Source organism: Gymnodraco acuticeps, unplaced genomic scaffold, assembly GCF_902827175.1.
Source record: "Gymnodraco acuticeps unplaced genomic scaffold, fGymAcu1.1, whole genome shotgun sequence".
Taxonomy (NCBI): domain Eukaryota; kingdom Metazoa; phylum Chordata; class Actinopteri; order Perciformes; family Bathydraconidae; genus Gymnodraco; species Gymnodraco acuticeps.
Window position 1 is genome coordinate 705,949 of NW_022992265.1, and position 13,154 is coordinate 719,102.

Sequence of the window (13,154 nt, forward strand, 5' to 3'; positions counted from 1 at the left end):
ATACAATTAAATTTTTTGGGTATCCTTTTGTTGAACTGTCTGTTTAAAATTAATTGAAGCATCAGACAAAAAAAGCTTTTGAAAATAATATTATATTTTGATTTAGGTCAAAATATAATATTTGTAAACCTGAAGAGTCAGAGCCTCACCAGCCATGAACCTCAGAAGCTTATATATAGACATCTAAGTTCTTTGTGCCCCACCACTTTTGTACATATAAAAACGCCACTGAATAGGGGACCTTTAAAATACATGTGCCATCCAATGTACCGTTATTAAAACAATGTATTCACTTAAGACTTGAAAAATGTTGCTGCTAATTACTGACTCATAAAATGGAACCGCTTACATTACAGTGCTCACCACTAATGATATTGTCTGCTTGTCCAACTAAGTGTTTGGACTTGAGAAGAAGCTGCCGTGTGTCTGTCTCCGAGTCCCTCTGCTCCTCCTGGCTGGTCTGACAGTCCGGCTCTCTAGTGGGCGGGAATGTGGGAGTTGAAAGTTTACGGCTGAAGTATCTCTGGATGTTGTCAAGCTCACTTAGTTTTTTCCTGTAAAAACAAGGATTGGTTTGGCTTGGATTAAAAAAAAAAACAACAACAAAGAAGTGAAAGTCCATGTGAGGAATGATACCTGAGTGCTGAAAACAGGAAGGAGCTGGAGGGATTGATGTCACCAGCGCTGCTGCTGTTGCAGACAGAAGGAGCTGCTGTTTGCTCCTGCAGACTCTGATGGTACAGTCGCACTTTGTCCATGTGCTCAAAGTGGCGGTCACTCTCACTGGACCTGAGCAGATTAGAGATTAGTGAATGCAATGTGGAGGCTTTTTTACAGCACGTGGATAAATATACTTATAAAGAGTAAGTTAAATGTGTAATCTTTCTTTTCTCTACACACCTTTCAGAGAACAGCCTCTCCGTGATGTCGGGTGATGAGATCTTTTGCTCTGTGTGCTGGCTGATGTGAGAGGGGAAGCTGCTGTAGGTGGCTGTGGTATGGTAGATGACAGGGAGTGCCTGGAATAAATCCTTCTAATAAAACACATGTATCATTATCACAATTGTGGCCAATCCAAAATATAAGTTTTATTATGTACCAATACGTTTTCTCACTGGTGAGTTTTTGGCAGTTTCTTCATTCACAGCCTTTCTCTTTCCACGGAGGTCTTGGACCCCCTTTAGAGGAATGATTGACACTTTGAGCTGGCCGTGACACTGACCGCTGAAGTCTGTGATGTTGTACCAACCACACACCAACTGGAACCCACAGAGTAAGGGGGACAGGTCTACAGACGCAAATCCAATCACCCTCTCCGTTTCTATGGAAGAAAAACCCCAAGAGAGAATACATTTATCAAATGAATCATGAAATGAATCAATTAAATGTATGCTGTGATGTGTAACTGCTTCCTGTACCTCCTTTGTGCCAGACTTTGAACACGAGATGTTGCTGTGGATCGAGCAGTAGCTCATTTGTAAGCCTGTGAATTCAAAAACAAAATGTGCCCTTCACGTTTGTTTCAGTGTACCATAGATATCTTAAAAGATGTATTTATGTGTGTCGTTCACCTGCACTCATGATGATGGTCCCACACAGGGCAGTCGGTGTTGGCTAAGACAGCAGTGGACACTGGTTCAGCGGAGTCGGCAGTGATGTAGGAAACACAGCAGCACGGCGACCCTTCACTGCGCTCTGCCAGAGGACAGCCTGCCAGGGAAACACAACACGTCAAGGCAACATTTAGTGTTTATGGTCCCTGCCTCTACAATAGCTTTTTACCTTAGCAATCAACTATTCTAATTCCACTTGATTCATCTACTCTATTGTACTTTGCTATGCTTATTGTTTAAGAACCATGATTGCATCTTTGCACAAAAGGCGCAATATAAATAAAAAAGTTGAACACAAACATTAAGTAAAGTCAAACTCACCCTTCAGATTCAGGTGCATAGCTCGATCCACTGCTACAGTCACAGGGAAAGATTCCTCCGTGCTCATTTCTGTATGCTGCACACGTGTGATGTCTGGAGTTGTTCCGGAGGACTTATTCTTGTGTGTGCTTTGTGGTTGTTTTGGTGTAGCTGGCGAAGTGATACAATCTGCTGCTTCCTCCTCTGATAGGAGCTCCCCCTGGCTGTCCGAGTCCACCTGAGTGGTAACTCCAGCAGGGAGCTCCACTGGGACATCCCCTGCTGTCATGGCGATGTGTACCCTGATAGCAGCCCCTTGTAGATCTGCTGCTGAGCGCCTGAACAGCGGATACACTCCTGGGAAACCACACAACTTTGATGACACCCAGAAGTAAAGCCATAATCTTTCTCAAGCAATATTATTCAGTCAAATGATAACACAATAGTAATTTCTTACCACTGATGGTAAACTTCTGCTTCGGCGTCTTTGCAAGAGAGGACAGATCAACAAATGCTGAGCCCACCAGTCGATCAGTGTCTCTAGGCCTCTGGGATTTCTCTTTTGAAAATGCGACCCACAGCTGGACCTCCAGCCTCTCCTCTCGTAGATACCACATCAAGGGCTGAGTGCTCCTTAGCTCCACTGCTCTACTTCCCTGGAAGGTCACCGTGGCCTGCCCCCCCTCCTCTACAGAGGGGTGTTTCATCTGAGAGCAGAAGGCTTCCTGGTCGTAGAACTTGTACCTGAAGTAGCAGTACGTGGAGCGCTCCAGCTCACTGAGGCCCGGCAGAAGCAAGCAGTGGACCGGTATCCACGCTCTAGGAATCGAAACAGTTAAAGACATTTTTCTCATGCCGTCTCCCCAAGCTTCTTCATCCTCTTGCTTGTCATTCTGGGCCATTTCCCAGCTCAAACCCTGAGCAGCTTTTATCACTCTTTCCCTGTCTGAGTGGTGGGCGAAGCTGACGGAGATTTCAAGGCCTCCGACCAAGATGTGCTGCTGCTGAGAAGAAGAACTTGTTTGCTGAGGTGTATACACTCCAAACCAGCCTGAAATACCTTTAAGATTGGAAAAAGTAACATGAATGAGAAAATGAGTCGTTTTTTTCAGGAAATTCAAGTCAAACAGCAGTCACTATGAGAGGAGCTTACCTGTTCTTTTATGGATGAGATCAGCAAGAGGTATTTTCACTGAGCCCAACATCGCATCCTTAGGCTTATGAGTGTGGACTGCACAAGAAAAAGCACAAAAATAATTAGTAAGTTACAGACACATTCTTTTCTAACATTTAAGATAACCTAGAAAGACTCCCTTGAACCAAGCAATTGTGTAACATGTTGTAATTAACATTCTTCTAACTTGGAGCAACACTGTTAATATTTACCAACTCGTTAACACACATTTTTCAATTAAAATGTTTGTTTGATTGCATGCTGTACATGTTTTATTAAACGATAAGCTGAATAAAAGTTAGAACCTTGCCTGTAAAACAATACAAATATCACTTGCATATTAAATGGTTAGTGTGATAAGAAAAAAACCTAACATTTAAATTTAAAATCATTATAATATAGTAATAGTGGAAAAATTGAACTGAGCTTTTGTAAACCTTTGCGACTGTCTCTGTTCCAGACAGTGAAGACAGCAGAGGCTTCTTCCAGCTGCTCAGCTAAGCTGCAGGTTTCTCCACTGCTCCTCTGAAGCAGCAGATCGCAGGACAACTCCATGTGGTGGTCAAACTCAGGGCAGAAGGTCCTGGCAGCGACACGGGTGCACCTCATCTCACTCTCAGGCAAAAACGAGAGCTCCACCGTGATGAACGAGTTTACTCCCACACCAGCAAAGTAGCTGAATCTGTCATCTTGTTCTGATAAAACCCTGTAACAGAGAGACAGAAGCAAATTAGCAAACTGAAGACATTAAGGAAGTTTATTACATGGCTTAGTTGAATACTCGATTCTGATTGGTCAATTCAGAACACGTGACATGTTGTTAATCCAGTAGTACAGACCATTGTTAAGGACGCTCAAATCTGCAGAAAGAAGTCTGGTCGATCTAACTGTATACAGTTTGCTTGTCTTTAGTTTTCCGTTGTCTACCGTGTGAGAGCAACATGGAGGACTTTAATAAACATTTTAATATATTTGGAGAGCACAGTAATGTGGATGAATGGTTAGTGGCTGACGAGTCCCCAGCGAAGAAAAGAAAAAGACAAGAGGGACAAGAAAACAGCGGAGAAGTAACGGGGCAGAAACCCTCCTTTTTACGCAGCGGTCCAGACATAGACATCAAACGGCAAAACATATTCAGTTGCCAGTTACTTTGGCATTAGGGCAGGGATATCTAGATACTTTCCAAGGTTTGACATAATGAATCGTGCAACTTTTAACGCAAGCAACGATGTTTTCAAATCTGTAATCAAAAAGCAGTTCCTGCCGTTGCTACATAGTTCAAACGGTAACAACGGACTATTTTTCTTAGTGGATGCATGTCAATTTAAATCAATAAAACAATTTTTTTTAATCAATAAAAACATTTTCTAAATCTATAAAAGCATTTCAATTAATATTGGGAGTCATGTCGTTACTTTGTTGAGAATGTGGCCTTGTAATAAGCGGGATAAGTTGCAGCGACTTGGTCATTATTGGTCATTACAGCGGTCATTACAAATATAGTAATGACCGCCTCGCTGCACATTATCCCTTACATATATATGTATAAGGAAGACATTTGTCAGTATGTGTTTTCGGATCTCTGATGCTGAAACACTTGCCATTAGACAGACTAATGGAAGGGAATTTCGTCTTATTTGTATCTCAAAACGTAAAGTTGAGAAACTCAATTTCAGTTTCTCTTTCAAGGACAATATGCTGGGGATGAAATGTCAGCAAGGAGAGCTCTAACTTGACAAATAAAACACTAACTACTTTAACTGACATTATATTGCAATCATAAGGAGTTACAAAATGTGTTATTTTAGTCTGAACAACTGCCAAATTAAAAATAGCATTCAAACCAATAAACTGCCCTTTTTCATCACACCATTAGGAACAGATTCACACACATTTAGCCCCCAAAAAACACCACTCTCAACATTGCTAAGTGGATTTTCCTTGCATCAAAACAAGTAAAGCTCCCAAGAGGACAGTGTGTGTTGTACCTTGCTGCAGCCTGCAGACCTGATGCTCTGTGCACCTGAACCACCAGGGTCACAACACGAGAGGCCACTCCTTTACCAGTCTGACCTTCAGGTCTCACCGGTCGGTGCTTGTACCGAATGCACACATCCAGTAATCCTGAGACAACAAAACAGAACATTGAAGATACTAATTGTGCCAATACAGTATTATTTTTAGTTTCCATTACTCAGTGAGTCTGTGTACCTGAGGGCTGAGGCGGGTTTGCAATGGGACTGTTCGTCCTGGGAATCAGGGGCAGGGAGAACATTTGAGCCTCATTAGGATGCTGTCTCTGCATGGTGACCATGGCACACAGCTTGGACAAAGGAAGCATTCCTCTGGCCACAAGCTGGTCTCGAACGTTTGGATAATAGTATCTGTAAAAACAAAAAAATCTAAAATCTAAATAAAACCAGTACGTTTTAAGCTAAGAGCTAATGAAATTGCAATTAGAATCGGATCAGGATTTATGCACGTGAAACCTCAGAACTTTTCAGAGTAATGACCACAGTTGTAATGAATGCATCTCCAATTACATTTCCCTCTATTGAACAATCACAAACCTGCACCAGACTTCAAATTGGACACCCCCTCCGCTGCTTAGGCCTTTAGTCGAAAGAGAGCTAAGCAGCAGCCTCTGAACAGGAAGTCCTTCAGGAGCCAGGAGCACATGAGTCTCAGTGTGGCCAAACACAGGGTCCGGGACGCAGAGAGTGGTGGTGGTACGGAACGGCTTCAGGTTTACGCCTGTTGGAGATTGCTTACAGGTCAGACAGACGCAGAGGGAAGATAAACAACTTGGGAAATTAGAAAGTAAAATTGACTTACTACTCTCTATGAGGTTCTGGTCCACTTTTGCAGCAGGGTCAGCCTCCTGACAGGGGAAGCTGTACTGGACGTAGCAGTCAGCCTCGCCCCACACTGTAGACTGCAGAGGGGTCAGCCCATCTACCTTCTCCACTCTTATCACAAACACATGCTCTCTCATACTTTCCTGTTGAGGTGCAATAACCTGAGGGGGAAACACAAGGAGGTGAGAGAGAATTAACAACTTGTCATCACAGTTGGTGTGTACTCTTCACTCATAAAGGAAACAAAGAAGAAACACACTCGGATGAGAGACGTGAGATATCTGAAGATCCTGCTCTCGCACCCACATAAGTATGCAGTACACTTCAGTAAAGTTCATCGGTGTGACAAAATGTATTGTCTAACCTTTTTTGGTGAATGAGACTGGTGATCCAGCAGGTGAACTGGTCTCACGAGATGAGGTAAGCAGTCGTATTCTTCATCCCTCGTGCGCTGGAGGGCAGCTATCTGCTCTGATCGGCCCATAGCCAAAACTACCCTGAGCTGTCCTTTACAGCTTCCTGAGAACACATCAATGAGCGGCATGTAGCAGTCCACCCCTAGAACAGGGTACTGCGCCTGGAGAAGAAGTTGGGCAATCTTTGGATCCCTGCAGGGGAGAAAAGCAGAGAGGGTTAATATATTGTCATGTAAGCCTCACTGTGAGAGGTATATTTATTAACTGTGAAATGTAATTTGTGGTGTAAATTCCTGGAGTTTCATTTTAAGATTACAACAAATATCTGGCATGTAGGATAGAACATCCTATAACAGTTTGAGGTGGAGTGCCATAGCGCCTCCCAGAGGACAGGTTAATAAAAGATCTGCTGATTACTTTCTCAAATAACCCGTTTCTCAGCAGCTGAAGATGTATTTTTCAAATTGTTTCTTTTGTCCGTCAAACAGTAAAAATCGTATTAACTATAGACCATCATAAACAAAAGAAGTCAACAAATATTTACATGAGATGTCAGAGGCAAGGGAATTGCAAGTACTTTTGCATTAAAAAGTCTTACATTATTAATAATTAGAAAAAAGTTGCAAACAAATTAGTTAATCAAATGACTAATGGACAACTTGTTTCATAACCAAAGGAATCACTAGCACTTTGACTATTTGGTGCCAATCAACTCCTAATCTAAAAAAAGGTTTTATTTATTTTCTTTAGTCTCTCTCCGACTAGTCTCTCCAACTTGCCTAAATGACATGTAGAACTGGTGGAGAGGTAATTTAACGAGGCCGAGGAGTCGATCCTGCCCTGAACTTCCCGTCTTCTGCCACACCTCGATTACTATCACGTTATTCTTCATCCGCTCCAGCAGCTTAGTAGTTAAGGCCACAGGGGTCACCTGAGACAAAGGATGGAGACAAAGTCATGGTACTGTGTTGTTATTGTTCTAGCATGTTGCTTCCATTGTAGCCTAATGTAAAAAGTAAGATATGGTTAGAAGACTTGATTTCCTGGGCTAACCTGAACAAAGTTAAAGGAAGGATTTGCCTGCCCCCAGCTGACGACAGACCTCGCTGTCTCATCACACCAGAGTTTACAGTTCAGGTACACGTTTGGAGCCTGCATGGGCAAGATCTTTCCATCGGGCACCATGAGTAACGTATGCAGCAGAACCTCAGGATCCTCCTCCACCTGTAGCTGTGATCTGTGAGATGTTCGGAGGCCGAGATGAGGAGAAGGTTCCTTTGAGTGTTTCTGAGGACTCCAAGCATTCAGCGTGGGTTCTTCAAAAGATCCAGCAGGTAGCTCCTCCCTCTCAATGTCAGCATGGTGAGATCTGGAGCTGCTCTCTCTCTGTGGACTGGGTGCAGTTTGAGAAGGCGATGCATCTCTCCGAGCCAGCTTGCTTTTACTTTGTTCAGTGGAGAAATCTTTATTGTGTATAGCAAGTTCTAGCGACACCTGCGAAAAAAAAATACCCCTATGACAGATATTTGGGTACAAAAAACAGGCTTATAAAAATAAATTCCTGCGTAAAAGAGACATACCCTGAGGGGTCCAATCTCCTGTGTTTCACTGTTCGCTTCCACCCTCTGCACAGGTAAGAGGACAGACTGACTCAGCTGCTCGCTCTCCAGCAGACAGCGCAGCGGGTGGATCGCCATGCCGATGGGAACAGGCTGCAGCAAGGGAAGCCAAGGTCATCATCAGCAGTTCATTACAGCACTTTATTAATACATGTTAAACTCTGTTTTGTGAAAAATTAACCATTTTCTTGGTGGTGCTAAATAATCAACAGTGTGCAAATAAACCCATAACATAGAAAACATTAAAAAGATCCATTAAAAACCATCAGAACAGTGTTGTGCAAACACATGTATTGTTATTTATTTATAGTTATCAAAGGGAACTTACATCACAACAACTACATTTAAGCAGTTACAAATGTAACACTTAGAAATTGTAGTAACTTTAGAGTCAGTCAGTCACTCTTAAACAAACCAATCTAATGCATTTTATCAATCAAATTACTAATGTTATACGAAATCTACTTACTTTCTTTTGGTCGCTCCTTCGTGAGTAAATCTTGAAAAGCAGATCAGTTCCCCACCATTTGTTTACTGCTGCTGTACTGAAGTGGACAGGAAACACAGATCGCTGATGGAACTTTACCGCTGAAAAACAAAAATGATACAGTATGTCAGATTCTGTCACAAGCACCTACCATAAACATTGTTTTTCACTCGAGTTGGTTACTTAAAAGCAGATCGTAACAGGACATACCTCCACCTGCAACTTTACTGGCAACAGCTGTGGTCACCTCTCCATCTCCACCCTTACTACGATCATGTCGACTGGAAGTTGAGGCCGTCGGGAACAGATACTCTACAAAATATGTGCTACGGATAAAGAGATTAAATATGTCATGCTTGAACTGATAATCATTTAATTATTTGTTTAAGTGAAATAAAAAATATCTTCAATGTTTTGCCTACCACTTTTTGCTGGTTAACGGTTGAGGAGGTTTCCCTTTACTAGAGGGTTTTCTAGGTGTGGTGGTTGTACTTCCTGTAGGTACAATAAGAGAGTCGATGGTGACTCTCGCAAGCCGGATCAAACTCAGCAAAGTGAACTGCTCTGCACTCAAACCAGGAGGGATACCAGCAGCATCTGCACACCGCTGAGGCTCTGAGTTAGGACTAGACACAGTGAAAATATGGTTAATAATTGTCTTAAATGAACAAAAGTTAATGTATTACATCTACCGTATGTTTTTTACGTGCTGAATGCAGCTTGTGTGTATCCCATATTAAGGGTTTATTAAAATGGTACATGGTTTATAGAGCATGTAAAGGCCATACCGTTCACTCATCTTGGGTGCAGACTGTGTCAGCTGTTTTTTACTCCGTGACATTGTTCCTTGACCCTCTGGCTCAGTGTCGTCTGGTTTGATATCTGACATCTGAAAAAGAACACGAAAAGAACGACTTTATATGACCCCTACCTCAAAATCAAGTACAGTGAGAGTGATATTACAGATAAAACATGCTTTTTATCATTATAAAATGTACTACTTACAGGACTTTTGTAGAACAAATGTTCCAGTAAGCTCTGGTCATATTGTGGATCATTGAGCTCACTGTCCCCACACACACTGCTATGGCCAGAGAGAGATTCAGGGAAGGAGCCATCTCCATCCCAGAGAGGCAAAGGAGAAGTGTTCAAGCTAAACAAAACAGGGGGGAAAATAGTATACAAACGTCTGAAAAAGAAACTGCTTACATATTCTGTCCGCTAATGCAATAAATGTGTGCATAAGTACCTGCCGAGGAGCAGGTGCACAGCTCTGTTATCCATGTCCATAGGACAGTCTGAGACTACAGAAACATCCTCAGAGTGCTTGAGAGTTGAATCAGCATGAAGAATATTTTGAAGGAACATCCCAGAGGGAGACGGGACGGGCCTGCAGACACAGGGAGAAAGTATTATGTGTATTATAAGCCGATAGAAAACATTGTTGTTTTCACACTAAAACACACTCACTTTGAAGATGGCAGGATGTTTTCCTTTGGGAGAGGTAGAGGGGTGTCTTTCAGAGCCGGGGCAGAATCCATGTCACATTTTAAAGTTGATACAACCATTGCGTTTCTAAGCTTGTTTCCACGCTCCAGAATAACTGAAATAGGAGAAAAGGTTTGTTAAGAGGCACTTCATTGTGTGCGTTTGTGGTTATGCACTCGTTACGTTGTGTAGTCATGCTGCAACCAACCTGAAAGAATATCATTGGTGGTTTGACCACAGAGCTGTCTACATGAAGGATTCATGGCCGCTTGACTGTTTGGAGATTTGTCTGTTGTCGGCATCTGATTCTCCAGTGATTCTTCTTTGTCCTTCTGTGCATTTTGGAAATACAAGTGGTCTTTCCCTCTGAAATATAACAACAATATAAACAGTGAGATTATGATGCTCGGATGTACTTACTACCAATGAGCTTATAACAAGACACACAAGTACTTAGAACCTTGGAGTGTTTCCACTGCTGCTGACGGCGGAGAGTGGTCTGGTTTGCGAGGGCACATTCAGTTTGGTTACTTCTGGTCCTTCAACACTAATATCTGTGATGGGACAAGAGCTGCTGCTGTCATAGGCTTCTGTCAGAGGCTCCAGATTAAGGGAAACCTAAGGAGGTAGAGAAAGAAGCTTAGAGGTACTGCTCCTGGTGCAACAAATATAACAGCTTGAGAATTTTTAACAGTATTTATTAAAATCAGAATCTTGTTTTTTTGCTGAATTGGTTTTCACATAGAAGGAATTAGACTCACAAAATATAGTAAAGAGATATTAGAATGTAACATAGGAGCAGATCCTGGAAAAAGAAAAGGAATACTATCAAATCTGAGAATGTGTACAAGAAAAACATTCAAGTAAAATACAAAAAGAATATGACAAATAACAATGACAATATGTTCAGTATATCTTAAAGTGGATGAGCTGTGCCATTTTTAAAGTAGTATCATTGTGCAGAGATAAATTGCAAATATTACAATTTATCTATTTAATTATAGTTATAATGGTTAGTTTGTCAATGCCACCTTTTATAATGGTAATATTAACATGACGTGACGGTGATGAGTTGTAAATAGTGAATGTCCCCAAACACTTTACCGATATAATTGTGGATAGAAATGTTAAAAGGCTTAAGAGATATTTAAATGGTCAGTCTGATATAAATAGCACCCCTGCAGTTGGTAAAGATGCCTACTCTTGCCAAAAGGAAAGGAAATGTAATTTCAGGAGTCTCAATATTCAGGACCCTTCAGCATAGCAAACATTATTCCACAAATGCAGGTGGCAGAAGAACGTGAATTCAAGTTTCGACTAACCTGTAACTCTCCCAGCTTGTCAGATGTAGGTGATATAAGGGTGTAAAATCCACTGATGGGGTGGGACAGAGAGAGGCGAGAGATACCCGAAACCTGAGCCCTTGCGATCGGCAGATGATCAGGTTTTGTCAGAACTTCCAGCACCAGGGAGCCCATATCTGTTCATCATTAAAATGTTAGTGGCTAGTGACAACATTTCCATCTCAAACACATTGAAGATATCTTAGTTACCTGTAAGATATGAGGTGAACTGCTTTGGTCCACAGCGGATGGGGAAGCGAGCTGTGGTCTTGATGGTCTTCTGTGACGGCTGTGAGCCATCTCTCGGGAAGAAGTGTGTCCCGTTTGAGGACTCTCCCCACCAGCGCAGCCTCACAAATGTTGCAGGTGGAGGCTTATGAACTGTCCATAATACCCTGCTTATGGTCAGCCGCAGGAAGCATCTTAGCTGGCCTTCGACCAGAGGAGGGAGGCTGGTGGCGGGGGGCACATCGCTGGGGACTGGAAAGAGATATAATTCATTACAGATTACAACACTTTAAATGTTAAAGGTAGTAAAGTGGTTTTAGCTGAAGGATTAAGATCAAAGAATCATATTTTATTGATATATTCTTTACATCTTTATCTTTCCTTCAGTTAAAACTAAAATAAGTCTGCTTTCCACAGACGTTTTTAAGATATATGTCATAGTGTAAAATGTGTTTTTGTATATATTCGCTTTATTGTTAAAAATTGCTAACATAAAAAATTGTAATAATATTGTGACAATGATTTCTATGAGAGCTACTGTTCACAGATGCACAGAGGCTACCGGTGCTTCAACATGCTAACCAAACATATCCACATTGATACTGAATTTATCCCTGTAGGAATATTGGTCTTCAAATAATGAGTTAAACAGGCATGAATCATGATACTTCCAAAAATAATGTATTATCCCAGCAATGTTAGACACTATTTTTGACAGTTCACCTCAATCAGTGGAGCAGCCATGCTGTGTTTGGGACACAATATCACATTTGAATTGCCTCACAGTCACTATGGCATTGAATTATTAGCGTTAAACCTGAGGTGTTGCCTACTGCAATGTATTTCGTAATTAGTTATTTTGTAGTTCAATATTTAACGTTAAGTTAATATGTTATCTAGGCAACATGTGTAAAAACACCTACTAACAACACATACTGCGAAGTTCTAGACACAGCAGATAACAAAATACAAGAACATACAATTATAAGAGACATATGTAACATATGTCTCTTATAATTTTATGTTTACACAATGTTATGTTTACACAACCGAGTGAAACGTTGTTGATATATACAAAATAATTTCTCTGCGAAAAAATGATGTTATGAGTTTTGCTTAACTTACTGTAAACACAATTTAGGATACCCATAAAGTGCAATGCAGGTACTGCAACACATTAACATGGACACCACAAACAAAAACAAAATCCGATTGTCAGAAAGTGAGAGCATATTACATCAACTTTAGCTTGCAAGCTAATATACTCGGCTAATGTGACAGCTGACGCTAACAGCTACTTCACGTAACTAAGCAGCATGCTAGCAGGTAGCTAAGCTAACAACAGTTTACCTTTCTTTTTGCTGCCTCCGGTTCTGACGGTCCTCTGTTTTCTGCTCTTCATCCCGCAGCTCAGTAAATATGCGTTTTAAATAAGAGCCTGGCAGAAGCAGTGCCTAAACATTCAACAGCCATGGTTTTTATCACCGTTGTGCACTAACTCCACTAACTTTAATCCGTTTAACAGAGCTGCTTGGGTTTCGCACACACACCCACACAAACATACAAACGGCAGCCCGCTAAAGTGTTCCCGACAGAGTGCCTCCGCTGCCGCTGCTTTTTTACAGAGG

General features: G+C 41.6%; 1 protein-coding gene across 4 annotated transcripts in view; it reads right to left on the reverse strand.

Moving 5' to 3' along the window:
• Positions 1 to 13,114, reverse strand: part of c2cd3 (C2 domain containing 3 centriole elongation regulator) — a 29,754-nt gene extending 16,640 nt beyond the window's left edge. For 2 of the 4 annotated variants that reach the window (XR_004568163.1, XM_034207015.1), the window contains exons 1-30: positions 12,877 to 13,114; positions 11,509 to 11,778; positions 11,278 to 11,435; positions 10,416 to 10,573; positions 10,164 to 10,321; positions 9,938 to 10,070; positions 9,717 to 9,857; positions 9,473 to 9,620; positions 9,256 to 9,356; positions 8,890 to 9,093; positions 8,678 to 8,793; positions 8,450 to 8,568; positions 7,942 to 8,073; positions 7,415 to 7,855; positions 7,141 to 7,292; positions 6,310 to 6,553; positions 5,923 to 6,106; positions 5,658 to 5,841; positions 5,299 to 5,471; positions 5,076 to 5,211; positions 3,525 to 3,793; positions 3,067 to 3,144; positions 2,371 to 2,973; positions 1,935 to 2,270; positions 1,572 to 1,710; positions 1,419 to 1,483; positions 1,116 to 1,321; positions 901 to 1,034; positions 637 to 789; positions 364 to 554 (exon numbers count right to left, since the gene is read on the reverse strand). Coding sequence is in view for 3 of the 4 variants with exons in the window: in XM_034207015.1 (XP_034062906.1) it covers positions 364 to 554; positions 637 to 789; positions 901 to 1,034; positions 1,116 to 1,321; positions 1,419 to 1,483; positions 1,572 to 1,710; positions 1,935 to 2,270; positions 2,371 to 2,973; positions 3,067 to 3,144; positions 3,525 to 3,793; positions 5,076 to 5,211; positions 5,299 to 5,471; positions 5,658 to 5,841; positions 5,923 to 6,106; positions 6,310 to 6,553; positions 7,141 to 7,292; positions 7,415 to 7,855; positions 7,942 to 8,073; positions 8,450 to 8,568; positions 8,678 to 8,793; positions 8,890 to 9,093; positions 9,256 to 9,356; positions 9,473 to 9,620; positions 9,717 to 9,857; positions 9,938 to 10,070; positions 10,164 to 10,321; positions 10,416 to 10,573; positions 11,278 to 11,435; positions 11,509 to 11,778; positions 12,877 to 12,928 (5,578 nt within the window). In the remaining variant the exon portion in view is untranslated. Of the gene's footprint in view, positions 1 to 349; positions 555 to 636; positions 790 to 900; positions 1,035 to 1,115; positions 1,322 to 1,418; positions 1,484 to 1,571; positions 1,711 to 1,934; positions 2,271 to 2,370; positions 2,974 to 3,066; positions 3,145 to 3,524; positions 3,794 to 5,075; positions 5,212 to 5,298; positions 5,472 to 5,657; positions 5,842 to 5,922; positions 6,107 to 6,309; positions 6,554 to 7,140; positions 7,293 to 7,414; positions 7,856 to 7,941; positions 8,074 to 8,449; positions 8,569 to 8,677; positions 8,794 to 8,889; positions 9,094 to 9,255; positions 9,357 to 9,472; positions 9,621 to 9,716; positions 9,858 to 9,937; positions 10,071 to 10,163; positions 10,322 to 10,415; positions 10,574 to 11,277; positions 11,436 to 11,508; positions 11,779 to 12,876 lie in introns of all 4 variants that reach the window. The other 2 variants (XM_034207016.1, XM_034207018.1) reach the window with 2 other exon arrangements.
• Positions 13,115 to 13,154: the final 40 nt, after the last annotated feature.